The following is a 26,989-nucleotide window of genomic DNA, read 5'->3' on the forward strand; positions in this document are numbered from 1 at the left end:
GAAGGATTTGGCCATTTCTCCTGGGTTCTGGAGAGGACACAGCAGCAGAAGCAACATTTCTGGATGAACAAACTTGCTGGCACTCTCCGAGCCCCACAAATCTCTCAAACTTTCCCACCACAGCAAAAACAAACAAGCAAACAAGAAGCCCGCTTGGGCTCTAGCAAGTTCCTTTTCCATTTAAATGTTTTTTATGGCACTTGCTAAAATGTAAAGTTTCAAAACACAACCTCTGCCAAATAGAAAGTTGTGCTTCCAAAATATTACAGTGAAATATTTCTCTCTCTCTCTCTCTTTTTTTTTTTTTTTTTTTTTTTTTTTGTGAAAAGAAATAATAAAAAGGATTTTGGGGCAGGGACAACTCAAACACAATTTCTTTGTTGAATGGAGTTGGCCTGAATATTGAGAACTTTTCCTTTAAAATAATTTCTTTCACCTCTTCCATTAGCTCACACTCACTCTTCACATTAACTGATGACCCCAAATTATGTGCATGAAGCTAGAGGTGCTTATTGCTGCCCTGGACAACAAAATATTCCTGTAGCAGGCCAAGAACACAGGTAGAAGTACTTTAATTTATTTATGCAGACAATTAGCATAACGGGCCTACTGATGGCCCATTAGGCCTCCCAAGCAGGCTGACTCCCATGTTCCTTTCCCTCATCTCATTAGCGTTAGCAAGGCAGGTTAATCTCTTCTTGATGACATCCTGACCAGTGTCACACAGGCCCTCTGTTTGCTTCCTCTTTTCTTGCTCTCCTTTGATGGCCCAGCTTGGTCTTCCTGGGAGCTGGGGTATCTCCACCTTTGGGGTAATCCATGCTTGATTCAACAAGGTCATGAGTATCTTGGTCTAATTTTTCTCTGGGCTGAGAATCTCCCTGGGTCCCTGCCAACCTCAAAGATTCAGGGATTTTCCGGTAATCCAGTTTTGCAGAGTGCCCTTTTCTCCCCTTTGATCTTGGCCTCTCATCTATTTACTGCTGCTCTTGTGTTTCCAACAAGGTAAGTGTAAAGGCAGTATAATGGGCAGGGCTGGTCAGCACACAGGGCCCTCCAGGCCTTGCTCTGGTGTGAGTGAGTTCAGCCTGGCACCCAAACTTTAGAACTCCATCAACTTTTCCTTCAGACTTGCTTTAACCAGGATTTTCCCTCTGCAAACCACCGATAATCCTGCTAGCTTCATATAATCCATTTGTTGGTTGTAAAGGTGGCACGGGGCATCCAACTCATGGACCAGCTTCTCACAGCCTCCTGGGCTGTTGATGATTCATATCACGGCTATTATCTGGAGGTTTCTCCAAGGTTGAGGCATTTCTCATTGCCTCCAAGGAAGCTGTCAGTTCTCAAGCCTTTCACTTGACACAGACCTGCCAGCTCCATTGCAGAAACACTACCAAGAGGAACATTCCCATGCCCCATGTGAGTGCTCTTTCCAGCAGATACCTCTGTCATGTTCTGAATCACCCTCCTACCACATCTGAATGCAAACAGCCCCAAAGGGGCAGGTTTTCTTCATGAGCACAGGGTCCTGTCCTGATTGGGAATCACCCAGCATCCCCAGACACATGAGCCCTGGGAATGGAATGTCTCCCAAAGTGGCCAGAAGGATTTTACAGCCCTTAGGCAAACCCGGTAGGTCACATAGCTCCAGCAAAGCTTCCCTGAAGGCTGGATATTGCTCTACCAAAGCTAGTTCTGAATCCGAGCAGTTGAACTCCAGCAGGAGATGCACTCAAGGCCCTGACACTTAGCACTTATTCTGACAGCATGAACAGCCTTATGGATATCTCAGTGCCCTCATAAGTGTGTGCTTACATATCTTGCTGGTTTGGACCCACAGGCCTCTTCTTTGCATCAAACACTCAGCAGCAAGAAGTGCCCAGAGACAGTAGACCCCACTGTCGTCAAATGAGTGAAACAGAATTGATGTTTGGAGCTCACCCACCTTGGAGATCTGCTGTTTCCCAGCTCAGAGCCTATGAGTAACGCTCCCTGGTAAGGAGGCAAACCCTCTGTGTTCCTCTCTGCTCTTCAGAATAGCTCTCCTCACTACCCTTCACGATTTCCATTTTTCCAAGGCTGTGTACATGGGCATGTTCTCTGCAGCAAGCTCACGCCACGTCTGTGGGTGAACCACAGGGCTGGGCTAGCCTGCTGTACATGGGTAACAAATGTGTCCTGGATTCATCATTTCCAAGGCTGAAGACCCCAATCTGCTCATCGACTCTAGCTTTCCATGGGTGAAATTCTCCCCCACCAAAGCAGGCTTCCCCCAGAGACTCTGCTGAGGATTCATTCACTAGCCGCTTATCAGTTGCCAGTGCTAGTCACATTAATGTCTAGTTACGGACAGAAACTTCTGACTTAGAATCCAAGTCATTGGCTTTCCATGGAAATCCACTTGAGTCTCTTACAGACCTGCTTAAATTACTCAGCTCTCCCAGCTTCTGGGCTTGGAAACGTCTCTTAGTAATCTGTAATCTGCTTTGATGCATTTTATTCCTTCTGAATGACAGAGAGCCAGAGACATTCTCCTCAGCCAGGCAATGCTGTGCTGTGAAAGGCATCAGGCTCATCTGAGAGATTCCTACTAAAAACACTGGAACAGTATCTTTTTGAGCCAGCACCCTGGCAACTAGGGCTCATTTTCAAAATCAGCAAGGAGTAATACTTCCCTATTGCAGCAGTGGTTGGTTTTAATCAACATATCTGGGGGAGAGAAGGATGTAGAGACATAAAGTATTGAGTCAGGGCAGTGGAGGCACCAGCGTGAGCACAGGCCCCTTCCTCTGGCTAAAAGCAAATGTAGAAGTAGTTGGATTTGGCCACAGAGCCACTTTTACAGAAAATAAAAACAAACAAAAATTACAACAACAGAAACAGCAGTACTAAGTCACCCTAATTACTTCCGTTAAGGAGAAACACTCATAAACAAAGTCTTCTCTTGGGTCTCAGCCTCCTTCACCCTATCTCCCCATCGCCAAGGGATGTCAGTGGTAGGGGAAGGCCCAGCCTCAGGGCTGGTTTTAATCTGTCTAAAGCTGCTATGCTGGATGCTCATGGGACTCAGCTAGAGCTAGCTTGCACTTAAAACCCATCCTTCTTTGCTAATTATTATTACTTCTGGAAACTCTTCTGGAAGGTCTTGTCTCCATGTTCTGAAGGACTCATTCCAACAAGCAGATTAAGTAACCTGAGCATTTTGTTTTCTGAAAATACATGCTTGTAAGAGGTTGTACCAAGCTTTGCAGCAGCCAAGGTTGGGAAGATGTGATTGTCTTAATTTTGGAACAGAGTAGTCCAGTCTCTACCTGCAGAGGTCTCCATACGAGATCACATCTCCAAGTCATCCTCTCACTGTTTATCTCTTGGTTCAGTGCCTAAAATCTAGACATTTTACAGAATTAGGCGGGCACATGTAGCTGTTTCCACAGAGAAAAGCATCCTGTATCCCAGCCATCCTTGTTGGCACTGCCTGAGTCCAGCTCACTGGTGCTGCAGACAGGGCTCTTGGAAGGCAAAAGTGCATGGAGCAGAGCACTTACTGGCAAGGTGGTCTCCTGCCCTCCAGCCCCCTCAAGCTGTTCATCCACAGTAGCATTACACCTGGGAGAATAGGTCATTCCCTCCTCATGTGTTCCCAGGAATGAATTCCTCCCATACAGTAAGCAAGAGGAGGGACACACTTCAGTGTCACTCGGAATGCCTCTCATGAGGGCTTCATTTCTATCCATTTTTAACCTTTGAAATTTTTATCCTTATACAAGGCAGGAGCTTTCCCAAACATAAAGCCAGGCAGTGACAGTTCCTGGACTCTGGACATCAAGATTTCCTCTATGAGAGATGGGCAATATTTGTTCCTTTCCATCTCCAGCTGATCATCATAACACAAATGGAAGCACTGCCAAGTATTTCCTCACTACAGCAGCTGCTTAGCAACTGCAAGAACAGTCTGAGAACATGTTTCATGCTCAAGACTTCTTGTTTGGTCTTCCTGACTTTTGTAAAGTTAATCAGAGTTGAATGATTTTCGGGATAATTGAATCTACTCTTATCTGATCCTAACCCAGGCCTGCAGGCTTTGCTCAACCCCTCTCCACCATCACTTGCCTTCTTTGCAAAAGTGCCATTTGGTGAGGTTTTTCTGACATGAGAGAAGCCAAATCGAACCTTTCCACTACTGCTCTGCAGAAAACTGTACCCTGATGCCTCTGAAACAAGTAGGCTACCAAGGAGCCTGCACCAGAGCGCCCTACGCACCCTCGTGTGACAGCTGCCCTGACCCTCAACAGCACTTCACATGCACTTGTGGCTAAGGGCATGATAATCTTAAGAACATCCTCACTGTCTGAATGCCCTGAGAAGGGGGAAACTTGATGCAGATTCTTCCTAGTGTCTTCCTAGCGGCTAGCCAGTTTCTTATAGGGAGTTCACAGAAGGAATGGCTTGGAGCCAGGAGGTGGGAGACGGGGCTGTCGATTCAATAATCTGAAGGATGCTCCTCAGCCTGGCCCTTCTTTCTGCATCCCCTTCCTCCCAGCTGCCTCCTTCCTTACCTGATCACTCTTAGACTCTTAGATCCCTTTTTTTTTCTCTTCTCTGGCCTTCCTCAGCTTTCCCACCTTTCTGCACTCTTACTTTGACTGCTTCAGTGAAGCTTATGAGGGCTGGTAGGAGCAAACAACTCAGTGGGATAGTTTCCTACACAACACTAGAAATCTGTGGGCAATGAAAGATATAGATATCCTGGAGGAAATTCATAGGAGAATGAAATTTCCACTTCATATGCTTTTATCAGGCATCCTCATTATTGTTGTCACTTCTTCTGTAATTGCTTCGTGAAGAAGCCCCTTCTCCAACATGTGACAGAGAAGAGACCAGAGGAAAGCAGGAACCGGCGGAACAAGGGTTGAAGAAAGTATGTGAGAATTAACACTAATTCTCTTTATAGACTTTCAGTCTTTTAAAACTACTATGGATGTGCTTCGCAGACTGCTTTTTTTCTTTTCTTGCCTGTTCTCTTGCCTTCAATAATGACAGGGAAAATAGAGGCTTTCTTATCCATCAGAGAGCTTAGTAGAAAAGCAATTCCCAAATGAAAAATCACCCTTTCCCTGCAATATTCCCACTTCCTGAGTTCAGCTTTTAGCAGCTGGGAAGCACTGGGAAACTATGAAGGAGCCACACTGTTGTGTGTTGTTACCCAGGGGTAAGAAGTGTGACTCAGGTCCTGCCCTTCCTCTACTTTCCGGCTGGCATCGACCTCCTCTTCCTCGCTCTATGACCGTTGTCCAGCCAGGCTTATTGAGAGGTGTCACAAAGTGCCACACAGTTGGCAGGAGAAGCCACTCTTTGGAACAAGGTATTCCTCAGCACAAACTCCAAGAGCAACAAATCGTGTCAGAAAATTAAGGCACTCTGCCAAACTCTCCAATCCCGCTCCTGCAAAGAGGACATGTTTGATCGCTCTTCTTTTTTTGTCGACAAATTTTTTTGTGCAGGAAATGGTTCAATCACTTCTCCTGAGTCAGATTCTGGTCGTCGCTGAGGGTTGGTACTGTCGGTGACAGCAAGGAGAGCTGTGAAACGCCTGTCTGGCTTGCCCCTCCAGGGCAAAGCTCGGCATCTGTGAACACTCAAAAAAATGTCTCATCCTCCCCCCCAGACAAGGCGAGGTTGCACAGGATAAGGAGATGTTCGGTGTTGCTCATCGGCTGCCAGAACATCTGAAGTATCCAAAAAATTCTGGGGAGATTAAAAGGCCTGTGGCTGAACCTGGAGTCAGCCCTGCCAAGCATCTACCCTCAAAGGCAGACAGAGCAGCAGGGAGTCCCAGCACTGTTATCTCAGATCACACAGGTCAGCCAGCCTCCTTGGGATGTGGATAATTTGGTAGGTCATGGCTTGAAGCAGCATTTCCCATTGCTTGGACTACTGCCAGGAAGCAGTGGGGGCGGGAATGTTGCTTGTGTTCATCTTGAGCAAAGATGAGCAGAGGGCTTTGGCCACATGCAGCGTTGTGAAACCATTTCCTTGCTTTCCTTTTAGCCTGGGTCTGCCATTAGAGCGGGATGTGGACTTGAAGTTAGCCCAGCCTGGTGATCTGGCTGCAGGACAGGTCTTCTGCAGCCCGCGCAGGACGGGGAGGAGGAAACTGTCCTTCCCTCGGCGGTCGTTCCACCTCGCTGCTGACGGAGGCATGAGTCCCCGATCCGAGGAATGTGTGATCCGGCACCCTGTCCCACATACCAGCGCTCAGGCGACGGGGCCCTGACTCATTTTCCAAGTGAAGTAACGTACTTGGGGAGGGAAAGAGAAAAAAAAAAAAAAACAGCAAATCCTTACAGGAGCAAATGCCATTTGTTTTCATGGCTGGATGGCTGCAAGGAGCAGGGTGCAGGCAGCATGCATGAAGCCTGAGGATCTAGCAGGGTTCTGTATTATTTTTTTCCATGCCTCTTCCCACAGGCCCCAGGGGGGTCAATCTGCTGCCAGCAGGGCTGGACGGGATGGCTGGGGTTTCTGTGGAAGTCCAGGCAAGCAGACACCCGGCTACCACCAAATCAAGCTCCTTGCTCGTCTGGGTTCCTTGCTCACAGCTGCTCCATTCGCCCTGAGAAACACATCTTCTAGCAATTGCTTTTGGGACACACACATTAAAGAGCACATGCAGCATCCCTTGTCCTGTGTACAGGGGACCCAGCAGCTGCTAAGCTCCTGTGAGCTGCTATATCCCTGGGGGCTCCACTGCCAGGGGAAGACTTGCCAAAGCAACCCCAGCTGCCTCAGGCTCAGACAATCTATGGGAAAGGTGCCCAGAAGACCAGATCCCACCAAGCCCTGCAAGCCAGGGTGACTCCGTTGCCACGTCTTGCCTGCTACATGGCCAGGGTAGCCACACGCCTGGTAGTGGGAGCGCAGTTGGGGAGTGAGTGTAAGCAGGGAGAGAGCCAGAAAGCCCGTCTGCCTGGTTTTTCAAGGTCACAGAGGTGGTGGGAAGGAAGGAGAAGAGAGAGAGAAAAAAAGAGTTGACTCAGAAACCGCAGGGAATTTTTTGCCTTTTTAGAATACTGGGAAGAGAAAAAATAGCCACAGTTATTCAAAGCATCCAGGATAATAACAGCCTGTTTACTGTTTATATGCAAAGATGGCAGGCAGGCTGCACAGCGCAGGGAAGAGGAATGAGGAATTTGCCGGCCTTGCTCCGCAACACGACCACTTCTGCTTATCCAAGCAAAGCGCGGAGCGAATCTCCCGGCCTGCCTTCACCCAGCTGAGGGGGAAGGAGCTGGGATGTTGCAGGCACCTCATCCCCACGGGCAGCACAGTCTAGGGGTGAGGAGCGGGCATCCGAGTCGAGGTAGATGTTGTCTTAAGGTTGGACAAGGTTGGAGGTGTCATTGGGGCCATGCAGGACCCTTCCGATGGGTAGCAGAAGATGTGGGTGGCCTGTCTCACCCAGGGTGGCTTGCAGCCTGGTGGAGATGGGTTCATGCAAGGGGCTAGATGAGGAGTGAGAAGTGCGTGCATGTGTCCTCCATGCCCATCCACCACGTCTGTCCCACACAGAGCAGCCTCTACAAAGAGGGAGAGCCTAGGGGCACCAAAGAAGCACCAAGGCGCTGGGCAGGCAGTCCTTGGGGCCAACATTTTGAACATCGGTATTGAGTGGGTCACCCTGCTGTGGCCTGGGGGAATGAGTCTGGGGTGAAGGAAAGCCCAGCAGGCCTCACCAGCTGCTTGCAAAGGGGAGGAGGTAAGGGCTAGAGAAGTGGAGAGGGACACTGCAATACCTGGGAGAAAAGGACAGATGGAGGATCCCATCTGAGGCAGCTGGGAGGAGGGAAAGAGAAAGGGCTTTGAGATGGATGTCAGGCAGGGCTGATGGAGGAGAAACAGCTGGCTGCGCTTTCCTGAGTCCTCATCTCCTCGTGGCCAGTGCTCGACAGGCAAACAGAGCTCTGCTGTTGGAGGAAAATGGCCATCTCAGAAACACAAGCTTGCAGGATCTCCCCCAGCTGCCAAAAAAGACAGAGGTTAGCAGGAATTTCACTAGAGCCATCGGGTACATTTTTAAAATAGCTGAGGAGTGAATCACAAGGAGGACATTTCTCTGCTCAAAGACGAACCTGGCAAATGCAAGCTGTTAGCCCCTGGGTGAATTGCCCAGAAAGGGGAAAAGAGGACAAGACAGAAGGTGTCCCTCCGCCTGTAAGTCTCCCACAAAGCAGCATACTCCCAAAGAGTTCGTACACAAACTTAATGAGCTCTTCAGCCATCCACCACATTCAGTTCATGCCATCTTCTCCAAGCTCATTCAGAAGCGCTACCGGGTGCTCCCCTAGCCATGTTGCTTAATAGCTGGAGCATCCTGGCCCTTCCAAGGGGAATTGCATCCACCCTGCACATGCAGAGTGCTACAGAAACTCTGGCTGGCTCAGACATGCTCCTGACACAGTGCCAAGGTCACAGCACCACTGGGCTTTCATGAGCCACATTAGGAGGCAGATTCTGCAAGGAGCATGCACAACCCTTGGGAGAGATAGATCTCTTGCCTAATCATCTCTGTGTGTTTGAATGGTCTTCTCTGAACCACAACATCCACGCAAAACTCTTGTCCTCTGCTCCAGCACATTCAATGCAATAATGCACCACAATTGGCTGCAGGAGCAGAAGGGTGACTTCTCACGAAGGGAGCAGGTGGGAGCTTATGACTGCAGTAAGATGCAAGGTCTTGAGGAGGGGCTCGTTCACTTTCTGGTAGGGAGGAAATAAGGGGCCAGACCCTGCTCTCCACCCAGCACTTTGCAAGACCTGTGCACAGAATGGAGCCCCTGAGCCTGACGGTCTGGGCAGCGCGTGAACCCTGCCAGGGAAGGCGGTGAGATGAGGAAGGGCTCTTCATCAGGATGTTTGGGGGTTGCATTGCCCCCAGCACGGCTGCCATACTTTACTAGGAAGTGCAACCACGTGGTTCCCTGGAACATCCCAAAGAGGATCACTTAGGCTGAGCATCTTTGCAGGGAGCCGAACACCAGCCCCACATCAGAACCTTCACTGCAGCCCTGTGTCTTAGCACAGGCCGCGAGCACAGAGCAGCTCCAGCTTGCACAAGTGGCCCCATTTCCCAAAGCACTAGCCCATCCGTGTCTGTGGACGCTCCTGCCGTCCTGCAGCTCCCCTGTTCCTCTCACTGTGCCCTGCTTTAAAAAGCCTCCACCCAAACCATCTCCCCTGGCCATGGAAGGAACAGGAGAGACACAGTGTGCAGGTGTAGGAGTAAGGATGGGCGAGCCCCGGTTGTAAGGGAAGGCAAAATGAAGAGCTGAGCAGGCATGGCAGGGAGATCTTCATTCCTACGGAGCTAGAGAGCAAGCCAGGACTCGAAACATCAGCGTACGGGAGAATCCAACACGGTTCGTCGGACTGGTTTGCTAACAAGCTTGCGGCAAGGCTGGCCTGCAGCGGGGCTGCAGCTCCTGGCAGCTCCCCCGTGGCCCAGCCTGGGGTCAGGGCAGCTGCGGGTGCCGCTCGGAGCTGCTGGCAGTGCCCTCGCAACCGCAGAGCAGAGCGGAGGGCGCTGGGGATTAGCTGGCGGGGAAGGTTTGGAATAGTTATCCCATGGAGCGGGGCCTTCCCCTCGCAGCACCAGGTGTCATCTCCATTGGAAAGAGATGGAGAAATGAGGGGGGTGAAAGTTCAGAGCCTTCCTCCTCCGACATCCTTCTCTAGCTGGGGGAGGAGAAACTCTTTTGCAAGGGGGTCTTTCAAAATTTCTTCTGCCAAAATAAATAAATAAATAAATAGATAAAAGAATTATTTTTAAGATCAGTGAGATTCCCTTTCTCCCCAGTCCTGTTGAAAACCTAGGGATTTTTCTGTTTCTTAAAGAGCCGCATTTCATCACAAGGGATTCATGATGAGCTTTTATTTCCTCATCCAGCTCTGACATTTGGCAAGTAGAAATGAAGAGGAGGTGCTCTGGGCTAGGGCTACAAAGGCAGAAGAGTGAAAGAGCCAAAGACTCCTGAAGACACAGCCTGGTGGGAAAGAAGAGAGGAGATCAGATGGGGGAAAGGACCAGAGGGAGAGGGAGAGGCGAAAAAGAAGGATAGTCCAGGCTCCAAGGATGTCTGGAGAAATGAGGAAAGGCTCTTGTGGAGACACACAGGGGAGTTAACAAGATGCTCCTCGATGGGGATGTGACTTTGGGAACAGCCATGGGACTGCAGTGAGATGACCAGCGAGAGGAGAAAATTAGTCCTATCCTGACAAGGTCTCTGCAGAGCCCCGGTCTTATTGTAGCAGACGCACTGTGACCACAGGAGGGACTGTCCCTGTCTAAATAGCTCCCAGGTCAGATGAGCCATCTCCCCGTCACCCACAAGAGAGCTGGTGCCCCGGGACGTAGAGTGACTCACTAAAGCCACCAGGGCGACCGCAGTGGCATTCGGAGCAGAGCCTGCTGCCCTTTTCCATCTCTCCAGGCTGCAGATGTGCAAGTGCTCCCTCGGCAGACGATGCTGCAGGCGCCAGCCCAGCCAGCTGCACGGCAGCCATCCCCCAGCTGCCCCCGCCGCAGAAACGCGGGGTACCGGGACCTGGGGAGGAAGCAGCAGGAGGAAGATGGGAGCTCATCCATAGCATTTGGACTGTGGTGATAAAAGAGGCGCTTTGCCAAAGGGCACCACTGAGCAGCCCGGGGCAGCCACTTCTCCAGGTGGCCCAGGTTCAGTGAGAGGGTAACGCTGTGGCCTGAGACAGGGCCTCATCGTGTTGTTTCCAGAACAGCATCATGATGCTCCCAGGTTACCCTCATGAGCAGCCCTGTAGCTCATGCAGTGAGCTGGACCATGTGTGGGCTGAAGGAATATGTGTCCAAGGGATGTCAGTAGTGAAAAGAAAAGAAAACAGTGGCATGAAGATGGCACGGAAAGGGTGGAGGGAAATGCCAGTGATGACAAACTCATGAAATAAGGGATAACACCCTCACCCCCACCACCTCCAGGCTCAGAGCTGCCCTCTAAGGAATGGTAGTCTCATTTTTCAGAGCAGCATCTTCACGCCTCCTCCCTTCCCCTGAGAATCCGGAGGCATTCCTCGCCAGCGGGGACCCTCCCCATGCCCTCACAGACACGGCCACATCTGGAATGCAGCCGAGCCGGCCTCCCCTGGCATGGATGTCCTTGATGCCTGCAGTGGATGGGCTGGATTCAGGTCCCCCACACCCCGGGGAACCTGCTCCCTCCAGGTTTCAAGTCCTTCTTCCCTCTTTCCGCCTGGGGAGAGCAGGTTCCTGCTGGACCAGGCTACCAGGCTCCTGTTAGAAACAGGGAAGCCAGGGAGCTACATCTTTGTGGACACGGCACCTTGGTGTCTGCAGGAGCTTCCTGGCTCCTGGAGACCTTCCTGAGAAAGTCCTGCTGGAGAAGGGCAGCAGCAGGAGCCTCCAAGAGGAGCCGACTCCCCCATTTGTGTCGTCCCTTCGCTTGACAACCTGCCTGCAAACAGCTCGCCCTGGCCAGACCCGCCGCGAGGACGATCTGCATCCGCATTTGGGTAAATAAACTGCCGGGCGTGCGAGCTGCGGTATGCCAGGAATGCCGTAAAACCTTCCTGAGCAATCGCCTGCAGTTTATGGGAAGCAGGAGGGGGTGGGGAGGAAAGCCAGGTTCTGGGCCTGCTCTCAGCATTGCTCAGGCTCTTCCCTGTTTTTGCCGACCAGGAACAGAGCTGAGGTCCCATCGTGCAAGGAGCCAGGAGCTGCTGGGGTAGCCTCCAGCCAGCACTGGAATGAAGACATGGAGCTCACCGGGGAGACCAGCTGTCGGAGCACCCGAGTGGAGACGTAGCCGATTGTGATCAGCTACAAGTGGACGCCGGGCAGTGGCTTGGTGCTCTCCGGTGCTTCCCACGCGTGCCTCCTTGGCCCAGGGATGCTGCAGCCCATGGAGGCCAACGGAAGGCAGAATAAGGGCTACTGTCTCTCTGCTCGGCTAGGAACGGAGAAGAGGCGGCTGCCAGGCTTCCTCCTCCTCCCTCGAGGGATTCAGTGCGGGCTTTGTGCACCCCAAAGGGGTTGTCACCCTCCATCCCATCAGCGACACCACATTGGGTGACCTGTCTCCCCCCAGATCTGTTTTCAAAGGCGTTTGGATGTCATCTTGTCACATTTCCATGACCGGCCATGTCTCCACCTTGCCCAAATCAGACCCCTCTAATGGAGCCCATGACAGGAGAGGAAGCAACATTCCTGTAGGTCCAGGCTGGGCACCTGGGTCTCTGCATTGCTGGCCTATGTGCAGAAGCCCTGCCATGAGGTCCTTTCCCAAAACTTAAAAACAGAGTATTTAGATGAATATTGGGACCTTATTTCCCTGCTTGCCAAAAATATATATATACATAGTAGAAGTCATGGCCCAAAGATGGGTCCCATCCAGGAGTTTCTCTATGGATTTGGAAATCTGTCCTGAAGATCCAGGACCCCTTAACTTTTCAGCTACTCTCCTTCCAGCCTCCCTGCCACTGCTACCACGTGGTCTTAGATAGGAACAGCCAAGGCTTCTCACTGCTGCTTCTTTTGCAGGAGCCACAGGTGCCTAGTAAGAGCAAACCAGTAAGAGATGCTCATGGAATTGCTGCACATCACACCCCATTGGAGATAAGTCCCTGAACTGGGTCGAAAAATGTATGGAAAGGATCATCAGCATCACCATTCCGCAGTACTACGCTGGGACCGGTGGTGCTCAGCATATTCATAAGTCATCTTCCAGCAGGATGAGAGTCAGCAGCCAAGCTTGTTTCTTATGCAGTGATCTGCATAGTCAGAGCTAAAGCCGCCTGCAGAATTGCACAAGACCCTGGTCCCCAGGGATGGCATGATAAAACCGCAGGGGAAATGAGCTGTCAGTAAATGCAAAGTAATGTGCAAAAGGGAAAGCCCCAACCCAACTGTCTGTGCATGCACTGATACGTCGGAGAGGCTCCTAGCACCCAAGCAACAGATTGAAGAGACCCCATGAAAGCTCCCTTGGAAGCGTCATCTCAGTGAGATGGGCAAGACTGGGGAGCATTATTATGTTGCTATATAAATCCCGAAGCAACCCCAGCCTGACTATCAATCAGGAGCTTTTCTGGTCTCCCCCCACCTCCAAAGAGCCAAGTAGCATGAAGAAGGCTTGGAATTGGCTGATGAAGGTGCCTCACTGCTGGTACCTTGCAGCGTTGGATTGGGAAGCTCTTCCCCCTTCAGGGTTACCATTGCCCACTTCCATCTGCCAATGCCACCGAATTCTCCTACCACCACCACCTCTCCGGAGGCCTTGACCAGCCACCAGCATCTGACCACTTGGCCAGACTGTACCTGGGAGCAGGTATTTGCCTGCAAGAGCTTCACGGCACACTAGGAGCAACCAAGCAGAGAAAAGCCCAAGCCTGCACCCACAGACACGGAGCAGGTCTCTTCCCTCCTCACACCCATTGCCAGGGTCCCTAAACCACAGGACACCACCCCTGTCCCATGGGCCAAGCCCCTGCCTGGCCCTGTCTCACTTGCTTTTGCTGTGTCGCGTGGTAAAAGAGCACCTTTGGGTCGATATTTGTACTTTTTTTATTAAAATACTGTTATACCAAGTGGAATGCTACAGCAATCTCGGTATAGGGCGGCGTAACGAAACAGCCAGGTTTATGTTTAAATACTTAAGATAACTTAAAATGCACAAACAAGAACTCATTGTCTTTGGCAGAAAAAAAAAGTTCACAGCACGAAAAAATACTTAAAAAGAAATAACCAATATTAATATAAAATATATTAAGTTGTGTTTTTTTCCTCTTTCATATTTTTTTTTGTTTTCCACTTTGTAAACAATGCACGAGAACCGAACGCATTTTTTACGTGTCTGGGAGAGAAAATAAAAAATGCAGTTGCCCAGCAAATGCATAGGTGTTTAAAGAAGAAAGAAAACAAAAATATACATGAGGGCCAAGGCTGGAAAGCACCCGAGTTCAGAGGAGTGAGAAACTCTCACTAAAATCAATGTTGGCTACTGCCAGAAACCAGCTGCCAGTAGACGAGGGAGGTATGAGGATTCCCAGTGAGAAGAGACCAAGGCAAAGCTCGGAGCAGAGCCAGAAAAGGGTCACAACGTCCCACCCCAGCGAAATCAGACATGCTTGTTTCTCTTCAAGAGTGTTTCACCTTCTTCTCCTTAGACTTCTCCTCCACCTTCCATTCTCTTCTTTTTGCACAAGCGTCATCCCATCCCCTCCCTTTATAAGGAAAATCCTGGCGATTGACACATACCTAGAACTCTTCTGAAAGCTCCTTTCCAAATCCCTCTCCCTCCCGCAGCTGCGCCCAAAGGTACCGTGCCGGCAAATAAAGGTTTTGCCTCCTGGCCCCAGGACCACTCGACTTGGCCACGTGGATTTGGATAGGGCTCAGTCGATGGGGAGCAGCTGGAGATCCCTCCGGGCTCTGCCCCTACGAAGAGCAGCTCAGAAGCAGAGACGTATCCGTACTCGCACACAGATATTTGGCTCACGGCTACTGTTCAGACAGAAGGGAAATTCCAGTCGGAGGAACCACAGGAAAGCACCTTGAAGGACACGTAAGGCAGAGATACAGAGACAGGATCCGGGCTGGAGAACATGAAGGGCCTGACAAGCGAGGGGGAAGGAGAGACACCCCAGGGTCAGCAAAGGAGAAGGGGGGAAGGGAAAGGAACTGAAATGATAAATACGTTTGCGGTATCCTGTTCTACAAAACACGGATGTATATACAAGGGGGATCACGTCTCCTGGGCTGCAAGCCCCTCGTCACTGTACAGCTTCCGCACGCCAACACCTCCAGGATCCGGAGCGCTCCAGAGCGCCCCTTGTCCTGTGCAGCCCCGCAGGACATGCCCGTGGCCACGACGGGATGCCGAGGGGTGACGTCCCAGCAGCAAGCCCCGCTCCCCAGCCCTGGCGGTGCAAATCCGCGGTGCCAGGGGATGTTGCTGGGGTCTTCTCCAAACCAGTCCACCCACAAAAGATGCTGCTGTCGTCCCGGTCAGCACACTGACCACAGCAGGATGTGTGGAGGGCCGGGGCACAGCCTGCTCCCCGCAGACTGTGACATCCTCCCTGCGAAGCCTTCTTCCCTCAAACTCCGCCATCCAGGAATTTGCTGCTATGGAGAACAAGTCCCGTCCAGGCAGCTTGTGACCAAAGGGCTTCTCTGACCACACAACAGTCTGTGAGTTGGGAGAGGATGACACGTCTGCCCTGGGTGGCCAGAACTGCCCGTCTTTAAATCAAGATCTCCACCATGTCAGACAGGTCAAGGGCTCTGGCTGCAGCCAAGTTCTCTGTGAAGAAACAAAGTGAAAACCATGAGAGCCCTGGAGGAGCAAAGAGCTTCACAGAAGTTGTACCTAAAACAGCGGCAGGTGATTTTGAGAGCTCTGCACTTTGGCAGAGGAAAACCCAGCCTTGCTCCCCTCCCTAACCTTTTCCCTTGCGCTTTTCCATGCTCCTTCCCAGCCAGCGACTCCACTCAGCCCCTCCAGCGCCGGCCGCGTGGCACCCACGGTACCTCCCACAGCCGTGGGAGGCCAAGCCCTGGTGGCTGGCACAGAGGAACCAGTTCCTTGCTCACGGCTCGGCTATGCAAGATGTGCGGAGCAGAGCCGGGGAACGGCCCCAGGTTTCCTCTGTGCCCAGCCCCACCGGGGCCTGGACGGGCGTTTCGGGTGGCAGGAGGGAAGCAGGACTTACCCAGCGAGCTGGCTGGGCACTCGGGCCCCTCGCCCTGGCCGCTGCTCTCAGCCAGGCTGTCCGTCTGCGTGCTGCCGTCCTTGCTGCCGTGCTTGGAGTGAAAGGGCAGGAGGGCAGGGGCGGGCAGCGCTGCTGCTTCTTCCGCTGGGGCTTTGCCTGCTGGAGGAAGGCAGAGGAGATGCTGTTGGAGCTTAGACGCTCAGCTCTGTCAGGGACCTGAGCGTTTTGTGACAAGTCCCCCAGACGTGTCCCCCAGTCACGCAGCTTGGTGGACAAATGCCACATCCTCCAAGAAACACCCCAAGTCTCTTGAATGCCAGAGAGTTACTCCCAAATGTCCAGAGAGCAAGGGGGACTTCCAGACAACTCTTTACCTCAAAGCAGAGGCAAGGAGCACGCGGGAACCTCCATTTACCTGCACATCCACGGGAGGTGCCCTCTGCCAGCCGCTCGCTCGGGCCAGCACCCTGCCAGCTCTGGCTCCCAGAGGCTGCAAAGATGGATGGCACAGACTTAGCCGGCCGCAGGGAGCCTTGGAGGGCTTTGCTGGGGTCCTTCCGCGAGCGCTGCTGCAGCACTTTGATGATGGCATCCTTCTCCAGGATTTGGGCGTGCAGGGCTTTTAACCTGGAGAGGTGAAGGGGTAGAAGTTGAGAGAGGGCGAGGAAAGGATGATAAAGCCTCCGTTGGACAAAGCACAGCTGGTCTGGCCACTGGTAGCCACGGAGAAGCCCCGCGGGAAACGCTCAGGGATGGTGCTGCCCAGCTGGACGAAAGAGCAGCGTGTTGCTGCTCTACACCAGCTGAGGTGGCACTACCTGCTCTCCATCTCCTGGTGCTTGTGGTTGGCCAAGAGGAGGTCCTCGTTGAAGCTGCTGTTGGGAGAGTGCCGCGGGGAGTGGCTGATAAGCGTCGTGTCCCGCTGGGCGGCCGCGGTGGCCGCAGCGTCCATGGCAAACTGCCGCATGGTGCACTCCTCTAGATACTTCTGCTCCCACTTGGTCATGTCGGCCTCCAGGGCGAGAATCTTCTCCTCCTTCTCCCTCAGCTGCTCGGAGAGCGTGTGGGCGCTCAGCTCCGAGGCTCCCGCACCTGGGGCGCCTGCCTGCCTCTGCAGGAGCAAAGAAAAGCCCCGGAGAGGGTGAGCGGGGCCAGGAGGAGACACTGCCTGATGCCCGATGCCTCCCTGGCCCCCAGTGTGCGTCCTCACCCGCGGACCCCTCACCTGCTGAGCCCGCAGCATCTTCAGCTCCTGCTCCAGGCGAGTGCGGAGCCGCAGCTCCAGCTGCTCCCGCTTCTCGCAGGCGGCCTGGAGCTGGCCCAGCGCTGCCTGCAGCCTCTCCACCTTCTCCACGTACGCCCGCTTCTTGCGCAGCTCGGCCTCCGCCTTGGCCACGCGGGCCTGGGCGCTGCCCAGCGCCTGCTCCAACAGCTCTGCCCGGCGCCGCTGGTCCTCGTTAGCGCTGCGCAGCAGGGACACTTCCCGCTCCAGCTTCTCCTTCTCCTGCTGGTGCTCGTAGCCTGCAAAAGGCAACATTCGTGTCAACCACGGCCCCAGCGCAGAGCTCTCCTGGGCTCCTGCCCTGGCAGCCCGAAGGCTGACAGAGTCCCCTGCCCACTGCATTGCAGCACAGGGAGCAGGGCACGCAAGGCAGCAAGCTCCAAGGGCTTCTCTCCTCCTCTCCTCCCCACGCATTCACAAGGCATTTTGCTCCCATAACTTTGCTCCTGTGGCCCAGCCTGCCTGCGCCATGTGGCCATCCCTCCCTCAGCAGACAACCCGGGTCAGAGCCAGACATCTACCCAGGAGCATGGAGACCCACAACAGAAAGTGCCCAGGCCTGGCATTGTTGAGCCTAACCTCGGACTCAGGCCTGGTGTACACAAGGGGAAAAAGCTGTCCTGGTGGCATCTAGCCACCTTAGGGAAGGGAATGCCCACTAACGTCCAGTCTTTCCACTGAAAAACATGCCTGAGGTGGCCTCCAGACTAAAGCAACCAGTGGGAACAGCCATGAGAGGCTATCAGATGTGCTCCCAACCTCTGGCAAAAACAAAGCGATGAATCTAGATATATTTTTCCCCTTAAAAGCCCAACCCCACGTAGTGGCAAGGTGTAAGGCAAGGGAATTACAGGAGGGCTGGGCTACAGAGGGGAGGGAGTGCGGACTTTGAGCTGGAAGAGCCAGAGCAGTGGCTGGAATGTGGAGAATGCAGGTCACACCACCAGGCCGGGATTAATGGCCCGCGTCCAGTGCCAAGAACAGCTTAATTCTCCCTAGGGAATGGCAAAAGCTTCCACTCAGGATCCGCCTCCTCCTCCAGCTTAAAGGGACTATACCTTGTCCCACCGGCATGGGCCCATGAGACAGGGATCAGGAGGTGAGTGGGCAACTCTGTCCCTGCACTGCACCAGCATTGAGCGGTCTGGTGGGGACTTACTTTGCGCAAGGAGTTTCGTCACAGTGCCTTGATTATTCTCCTGGTTTTCCTGGGTCTTGCTGGCCAGCTGTTTGTTTGCAGACTCCAGCCGTTCTGGTCCAAAAGCAATTAAAAACGATTACATTCAAATATCATTTCAATGGAATTAACTGGGAGCAGCCTGGCTCCCAGTGAAAATACCCACCCTAATAAAACTAGCTCAAAATAGATGTGCTGGGAAAAGGCCAAGGGCACCCACTGGGATGGAGGAGCAGAGAAGTGCTGCCAGCTAGATGGAAGCACCAAACCATCCTGGCCGAGGGCTCGCATGGACGAGAGGGATGGGGTGACCTGGCAACATGCACCCACTATCACTGGGAAAGGACTGACCTCCTGGAGAAGGGCAGGCATTTGTCTGGCACGTGGAGAGAGCTCCACCACCCCAGTCCAGATCACAGGCCAATTATAATTGTCATCCTCGCTCACTCTGAACAGCAGAGTTGAGAGATGCTCCCTTCCCAGTGCTGCCTGCAGCCCCTCACCTTTCAGGTCCCGGTTGAAGTCCTGGAGCCGACGCATCTCCCCATCTCTCTTATTCCTCATGGCTTTCTCCAGTGCTTCCCGCTTGGAAGAGGCCTTCATGAGGTTTTCATAATCCTCCGAAATGCGCTGAATCTCTGTTTCCAGCTGAGGGAGGAGGAAATGACAGGCTGAGGTTAGATATTCTTGGAATGAGGAAAAGAAAGGGAGATGTTGGCTAAAGATCGCCCAGATTTCTCAACTTGACCTGAGCTGCCAAAGGAGCATTGAGAATCCACAGGACCCTAGAGGTCAGTAATTTTGTCTTTCGCCTCCACCAACCCAAGCTCTCATCTCACACCTGAAACCAGCCCCTGGCCCACAGCAGGGACAGGGACAGCAGGAACTTTGCAGGTCATGACAGAGATGCAGAGCAGCAGAAAGCCAGTGAGTGCAAGGAAAAACCTGCCTGCACTTGCCTGGCCCAAGCTTTGCCCATAATTATTGCATGCATGTCAATAAAACACCTCCAAACCCTTTCCCTTCACCTCATGCGAACCTGAGCTGGCAGAACCATCTCCAGATCATTTCACAGCTTCCAAAACTCACTCATCTTCCCTTGCCCCTCTGTTTGGGACCTGCCTTTTTTCTTCAACCACATTGTGGTGCTTGGAGAATTGGGGCTTGGCTTGAGCCAGGGTTTGCTCCATCCCTGCACCATCAACTCCCCGGGAGGACACCATCAACTCCCCGGGAGGACACTCCAAGGGTAGCTCTAGCTGGAGCGCTTATCTGCCCACAGTAGTTGTGGGTCCAAGAGGCCTCCCAGGCCACAGCTCAGCGGTGGGACGCCAAGGTGGCGTTTGCTCATGGAGAACCATAGAGCTTGTGGTGGTGGCAGAGCGCACGCTCGAGCCGGACCAGCTCGACCGGTACGGGTGCATTTTTGCCCAAATAACTGCACTTATCCAAGAGGCTCCCAGCAGCGGAGATCAGAGCCCTCCGCGCCCCAACCAGGCCTGCTGGAAAGTCCTGCCTCAGCCCAAGCGCGCTGCCACTCGCGCCTTCTCCCTCGCCGTGCCCGAGCCCACCGCGCGCCTCCCCGCACTGCGCTCTGCTCTGGCTGCCGGGCCCTGGCGGTGCCCCCGGCCCGGGGCTGGCGCATGCCGCGGCCTCCACGGCACAGCCTCCCTCCTCGCCAGGAGGCCTCCAATGGCCCGTTTGTTCTGCGCCGCCGGCGGGGAACAGGCCTCCCCTTGTGCGCCGCTGCACAAAGGGCTTTCTGTGGCGGCCGGGCGCACACCCGGCGCAGGAGGGATGGCCAGAAAGAGAGAGACACAGAGAGAGACAGAGAGGGCCCAACTGTTACCGGAGACAGAGAACGGGCTCTTTTTCCCCCCACAACGCACAGCAGCTCAGGCGAGGACCTGTTGTGTGCCGTTGAAGCACAGCTGTTTGGAGGGGTAGTGTTGAGGGGTAAAAAACAGTCACTGGACAGAAGGGGAAGAGATTTAAGCCCCAAAAGGGGGGGGAATTTTCACAACAGCTGTTTGATCCTCCTCCAGCCAAGCGCGCGAGAAACCCAGGGACAAAGCCAGGGCCTGGGCATGCACGTGCCACAGCGCGGGCCCAGCAAGGCCTCCACAGAAGCCCTTGTGGTGGGGATGATCAGCCATGAGTTCGCGGCGGGTTGGGTGCGAGCTCCCATGGCCTCACTTCCCTCCTCCAAGAGCGATGAGCCTCGACGGAAAAGGCCAGGGTGAAAAGCAGGATGCTCCTGGCCCCGCAGGTTGGGGAAACGCCAGCTATGTCAAGGCAGCACATGGCCAACAAGCTTCACATACAATGTATGTGCACCACAAGGGCTTAAGTGCCCTTCAGAAAATGTCCCTTTGAGGGCCACCAGCTTTTCCAGGGAGCTCCTTGACCAGCATGTGCCAAGTTTCCCCTGAACCACCACCAAAACCAGGCCAGGTCACCTCAGCTTGATCCCCAATGCCAAAGCGCCTTGGGCTCCTCTCAGAGCCTCCCCAGACGGTAGGCGAGATGCAACATCAACGTGCAGCCCTTGGCCCTCCCGCCCCACGGGGCACTCCAAGCCGGCCCGCGGGCACCGCGATGGGCTCCTACGCCAGTCTACAGCCCCCGCCATCGCAGCTCGTGTACCTTCTGGATCCGGCTTGCTTTCTCGGCGTAGCCCTCCAGCTCCCGCCGGAGCTTCTCGCTCTCCCGCTGCAGCTTCTCGTTCTCCCGCAGCAGCTTCTCGTTGTCTCTCAGCACGGTCTCCGCGTGGGCCAAGCGGGTGCTGGCAGAGGCCACCTGGGCTGTCATCAAGGCCTCCATCCCAGCCGGGCTGAGCGAGCCCAGCGGGCTGTGGCACAGGGGACTCTGCTGCGGCAGGAAAGCCGGAGAGACGTGGGGCGGCATCACCCTGAGGAGAGGAAGGGGTAGGGGCGCTCAGAGGCCTCGCAGAGCTGACACATGTCGGGCAGCCCAGAGCACGGCCAGGCTCCTCACTGCTCTTAGGAGCCCGTTACAAGCCCCTTCACGGGACCCCCGTGTCATCAACCTCCAGCTGACCCATGTGGAAGAGCAAAGCAACAGGCAGCCCCTGCAACCCCTGTAGGCCACGCTATGCCTTGCCAGGGAGGCAGGCACTGGTCTGTGCTGACACATCTGAGGACATAGCAGGCCTCTTCAGACAGTACCTGGCTCAGCTCAAAGGAGGGGAGGCTCTCAGGGGTTTCTCCCGTGTTTTCCAGGCAGAGCTGGGAAGCCTCTGCTTTGTAACGGAAGGCCAGGGATGCACCTTGCCCTAACATCTTGAGCTATGGGTGCCCAGAACATTTCCAAACCTGGGATTTTTCAGTGTCTGGGTCACTCCAAAACCTAAGGATGTCCACCCTAGGTCAGGATGGACTCCCAGACCCACCCCACTGCTGGGAGCACCAGTAACAGAGGCATCAGGGGAAAATTCAGCTTCCTGGCCTTCTCCTGGGGGGCCAGGGCAAGGCTGCAGGCTCCTGAGGTGGCTCTTTACTAAAAGAGCTCACCGAGAGATTATTAATACCCTCTTCTTCTATCTCCAAGGCGGCCGGGCTCTCCCGCCACCCTCCCCGCCAGAGCAACTGCTCCGAGTTCCTCGACATCCCAGCGGCAGCCTGGAATGCCCAGAATGCCGCGCGGGCGCCCTGCCGGAGCCGAGGCAGCACGGGACCCACGGCTGCCCGCCAAGGGCCCGCATTCCTGCGGGATGATATAGGACCGGGAAAGAATAACCGCGTCGCCCCTGCAGCCTCCCCTTCCCCTCTTTGTTCCCGCGTGAGGAGAAATGTTTCCTGCCGGAGACACGGCCCGCAACTCCAGCCGGCAGAACAGGAGGCCTCCGTCAGCTTGCCGGAGGCTCCCCCAGGGCACGGAGAGCAAGTGAATCCAGTGCTAATCCGTCTCCCTCGGATGGCATGCCGGCTCATTTTGCCAGGGTTATTTGCTCTGTCACCAGCCCACAAGCTCCCCCCAGTTTGGGACTACAAGACTGGGTTTCCACAGATTGGTGAGAGCATTTTCCTTCCACCCTGGCCCATGCCTGTTCCAAATTTAGCCATTTCCTGGTCTGGTTCCAGCTTCTAAATTAACCCAAAATTCCATGCAGAGCATTAGGAGGGGGAAGGGTCTGTGGAGGCCATGGCATTTCATTGCCAACTGGAAAAATTTACCTCCAGTTTGGCTACACCAGGGAAAAAGTGTGGCCTTGGTGCTTCAATGGGGAGCTGAGAGGACTGGTGCACTCAGCGGGTATGGATGGTGCCCCAGCGGGGGGCTACAGGATCTCCCATAGCTTCATGAGCCCTGTTGTCCTGAGGTTGTCCTGTGTCCCATGTGCCCACCTGGCTCAGTTCACCTGCAGGGAGCGATGTGCCCTAGAGCCCCTAGAGCTCCCATCGCTACCTGAGGTGCACGGGCCGCTGTCCCCACGCTGGGTGGACAACTTGTGGCTAGTCCCCCCAGCCCAGGATCTTCTCCACATGCCAGGGCCACCAGGACACGGGGCTGGGAGGCACGTCCGAGCACGCAGCTCCCCCAGAAGAGCACAGGTCCTGCAGGTTACCTGACGCTGGGGTGCTGAAATGCCGGACCTTCCTGAGAGCAGGCTCTGGGATCTGCCAGGTAAGCGACGGAGGTGTCCTGGGAGGGGAGGATGTAGGGGTACTCCGGTGGAGGTCCCCGCGGCTCCGTCCCCTCCGAGTGCTGGCCCCTGAGGGCAGAGAGCTGGTAGTGCCTGGAAAGCTGGGGGTAGCTGTGGGACGAGCTCATGTGGTTCTGCGCCTTGGCCCCGTTCCTCTCCAGAGACATCTGCATGAGGCGCTCGCTCAAGGACCTCACGTGGCCGTGCTTCAGGTCCTTCAGGGAGTCGTCCGGGCGCCGGGCACCGCTCTCAGCCTTGCGCTGCCCGCTTTCAACAGGAGCGCCCTGGCCGTGCCCGCCGGACTGCTGGCCGCCCCGCTGCGAGGCATAGTACTGCGAGTGAGCCTTGGCCTCCTCGTACGTGGGCAGCTCCTCGCCCTTGTGCTGGGGCTGATAAAGCCGATAGAGGCTGTTTTCCAAGTAGACATGGTCGGAGTGATGCTCCTGGCCCTGGGGCTCCTGCCGTGTGGACTGCTGCACCATTTGGCTTTCCTCTTGGGTAAGGCTTTCGAGGGACGAGCGGGGGCTGCCCGTGCCGCCTCCGCGCAGCGCTTGCTGCTGGATGGCCAGCAGCGTGCGGTTCTCCGTGAGGTTGCCGTATCGCAGCTGCTCCTGAATGAGGCGGTGCAGAACGGTCCCGCTGGAATCCTCCGCCGTCCTCATCGCGGCCGCTCGCTCAGCGACCTCCGCTTCCGACGCAGAGAGGCGCCCAAAGCTCTAGCGACGACGGGGCGCGTGGGGGCACCTGTGTGGGGAGAGAGGGCACGTCAAGGAACCCGGACGGCAGGGAAGCGACACAGATGGGAAGCACCCAAAGCGTCTCCTCGCGCTCTCTCCCGGGCTTTGGTTTCCCAGGAATCCTGCTCACTTAGTGGGGGACAAGCAGCAGCCCAAAGCGCCCGCGGGGATGGCAGCAGAGGGCTGTGCCCGGCGCTGCCGTCGCGGGCGGCTCGGCGGGCTCGGGGCTGGCGGAGCGGGGGCAAAGGCGGCGCTGGCCCCGCGGGATCGGGGCCCCTCGGAGCGTCCCCTGCCGCTCGCCGGGGGGCCCGAGGGCGGCACTTACCGCGACATGGCGGGGAGCGGCGCGGCGGTGCTGCCCGGGCGGCGCGGGCGGCGGCTCTGAGCTCCGCGCCGGCGGCCGGGGGCCGCGCCGGGCCCCGCTATGCCAGGAATGCGGCGCCGGGCCCGCCCCGGCCCGGCCCGGCCCGGCCCGCCCCGCCGGGCCCGCCCCGCCGCCGGGGGGAGCGCGGGCAGCGCGGCGGGCAGGGGCCCCCGCCTCGCACTCGCCACCACCCCGGGGCTAGTAACACCCCCCCAACTCAGCCTGTCCCGGAGATTTTCCCCTTCCCAAATCCCGGAGGGAAAAGTCACCGGAGCCGCCGGCCGAGGGGCAGCTCGGAGCGGCCGCGGCGGCACCGCGCGGGGCCCCTGCCCGGGCTCGCAGCTGCCGGGGACACGCGCCTGCCGGGGGGGCTGCCCGGCTCTGCCCGCCAGCTGTCCGGGACAACAAACCTGCTGCTCTCCTCACAGCTCCCAGGGACGCTCCATTGTGTCCCGCCACCAAACGGGGCCCGGTAGCAAGGAAAGAATTAAAAAAAAAAAATCACCCGACAACTCTGCCTTGCCCATCTGCTGCTCCCCCCGCTCGGTGCGTGATGTCAAGCCGCAGCCGGCACAAGGAGCGCAGATGCTCGGGGCCCCCCCGGGGCTGCCGCGGGCCTGGCTTTCCCGGCCCTTCCTTCGGAGCAGGCGGTGGGAGCACCCCGTTTCCTCGGGATGCTCCCCAGGACCAGTGCGGGGGATCGGGCTGGGCTCGGCCCCACTTTGTGTCCCCCCCTCTCCTTCCCAGTTTGTGCCCGCCCCCCTTTCTCCCGACATTGCATTGACTTGGTAATTTCAGGAATGTGGTGATTTCCTCTCCCCTTCCCCGCACAATGCCGGGGGGAGCTGGAGGCAGCAATTTGCTCACCTCAGGTCAAAGATTAACTCCCTCCTCTCCCCTCCTGCCGCATATTTCTTGCCCCCCTCCGCCCCTGTTATCTCAGCAAGGGGGAATGGAGGGAGCCTTTCCTTCCCTGGCAGGAGACCCGGCCCATGGTCCTCCCAAGAGGGAGCTGCAGCCTCCGGAGCATCAGGAGGCCCAAGAAGCCCCTGGCTGGAGCCGTTCCCTACTCGGATGTTGGGCTCACCCTCCCTGGCGGTGATGGGGCTCCATAGCCAGTGGCTTTGGAGGAGCTGAACTCTGGGAGGTGGGATCCCATAGGAGCTGCCTTGGGAAGAATCGGGTCACCCTCAGTGTGGCAGAGACTCTGTGGGAGGGTGGCCAGGCTGGTGGTCCTCTGGCTACCAACCCACAGTAGCTGTACAGGGGTTGCCCAGACAGGTACCATCCCTGGAAAGGGCTCGCCGGGAAAATAAGGAAAAATAAGAAGTCTGTTCCCCAAGCAGGAATGCGAGTGATGCAGAGACGTGCTGAATAAGCCACTGAGCAACAGAAGAGCAACACAAGGCCCACCTCGGCCTTTCCCTAGTGCCCTGGAAGTCAGCTGGAAAGCTGAAAGTCTCCAAATCAAGGTGTTCAAGTCATAGCCCAAAAGCTAATGCCAATAGGAGTGAGGTCCTTGGTTGGGCATGTATCCTGCAACACCTTCCTCCGAGACATGCCTCAAGGCCCGAGCTGTCCACGAGCCCTGTGGCTCTTGGTGCAGGCCATGGGGCTTGCCAAGCTGGAGGAGGCTTTACTGGCGGATACGTCTTGGGGATCAGCCCTAGAGAAAGCCACCCGTGCTTCAGCCACTGTCATTTTCCTGGCTTGAAGGACTCCTAGCACCATGTTATTGGGGGACAGGGCAAAGTATTGACACTGCCGGTTGCTGTCACTTGCCCCGCTTGCTTGCAGGAGGCTGCGAGCATCACCAATATAGTCTCTGGAGAGCCAAAACCATCGGGGCAACTGGAGAGAGTCTGAAGTAAGCGACAAGCGCCAAACAGAAGCTGGCCCGTCCCCTGATGCCCCACGGTCACGGCCACCCGCCACAGGCAGCTTGCTGCTTCTGCCACTAACCACCACCCTCCGGTCACTGTGCTGGGACGCCAAAGTGAGGTGACCGCGCTCAGTTACCGGCAACCCTCACACAGAGGATTCACTGCAGCTCCCTCGCGCGTCCTCCAGCCTCAGCCTGCCCTGGCCTCCGGTCTCTCTGCCAGGCTCGAGGGCTGCGCGGAGGAGAGGGCGGCCCTGCACACTCGTCCCCTCGCGCTTTCCTGCAGCGCGCACGCGTGCTCGCCCGCCGCCGCGACGCAGCCCGTTGGCCGCGGAGACGGCAGATGGTCGGAGGGGCTGGCAGAGGGGCAGGTGCAGGGAAAATTGCTAATTAGATACGGGCCATTAAGCTCCCATTCTGCAGAGAGAGAAAGAGGGGGACTTCAGCACCTTCCAAAACCCACACAAAACCCCTCGGCCTCAGGCGGGACTTGGCGCTTCGCTGGAGACACCTCAGTGAGCCCTGTGGCTGCTGCAGCACGGAGACAGTGTTGAAAAGAGGGGGCTCGGGGGAAACCTGTCTGCTCACAGGGCCCTGGGACAGAGCCAAAGACCCTTTAGAGTCTCCATTTCAGGAGCAGGTGGGGAGCAGCATCCTCCAAAGAGCCAGTGGCAGTTGCACGCGGGATAGCAACAGATGCAAAGCCAGGACAGCACAAAACGAGGCAGCGGGTGCCCAAAAATCGCTCTGCTCACGCCAGCAAGTTCTTTGCACGGTCCTTACGGCGCTGGAGTGGCTGGAATGGGGTTGGTTCTAACTTGGGTCAAGCCTGCAGATCCCACGTGGTGCTTTCTCACCAGGTCTTTGGGGGAGGCCCTCCATCAGCTGCGACATTTGAGTTTCCAACCACTTCTTCTTGCTTTGCTCTCTCTACTGGGCTGATTCCCGCCCCCTGGGCTGGCATTAACATCTGATGGCCAAGCTGCCTTTTGGCAAAAGTCACTGTAGCTCCAGATAGGCATCAGCATTTGCAATCCTCTCACTCCAGCTTCATCTCCAAAAATAAATCATGATTAAATAAATAAATAAATAAATAAAACACAGCTCCCATGAAGTAAG

At 55.5% G+C, this 26,989-nt stretch overlaps 1 protein-coding gene across 3 annotated transcripts; it reads right to left on the reverse strand.

The window, feature by feature from the left end:
• Positions 1–15,072: 15,072 nt before the first annotated feature.
• On the reverse strand, positions 15,073–23,550 carry AMOTL2 (angiomotin like 2). 3 transcript variants are annotated; one of them, XM_088530279.1, is made up of 9 exons: positions 22,810–23,550; positions 20,868–21,132; positions 18,725–18,869; positions 18,204–18,296; positions 16,988–17,283; positions 16,581–16,873; positions 16,184–16,389; positions 15,763–15,960; positions 15,073–15,353 (listed from the first exon to the last, which is right to left on the reverse strand). In XM_088530279.1, exons 1-9 carry the CDS (start codon positions 23,547–23,549, stop codon positions 15,295–15,297), a joined length of 2,295 nt encoding a protein of 764 aa, XP_088386405.1. In that variant the 5' UTR covers position 23,550; the 3' UTR covers positions 15,073–15,294. The 3 variants fall into 3 exon arrangements, with proteins under 3 accessions (XP_088386405.1, XP_088386404.1, XP_010219524.2); XM_088530278.1 differs by having other exon boundaries at positions 15,763–15,918; positions 16,178–16,389; XM_010221222.2 differs by having other exon boundaries at positions 15,763–15,921; positions 16,178–16,389.
• Positions 23,551–26,989: the final 3,439 nt, after the last annotated feature.

The sequence above is a fragment of the Tinamus guttatus genome, unplaced genomic scaffold (genome assembly GCF_059628265.1).
Source record: "Tinamus guttatus ecotype Peru unplaced genomic scaffold, ASM5962826v1 Tinamus_guttatus_pri_ptg000364l, whole genome shotgun sequence".
Taxonomy (NCBI): domain Eukaryota; kingdom Metazoa; phylum Chordata; class Aves; order Tinamiformes; family Tinamidae; genus Tinamus; species Tinamus guttatus.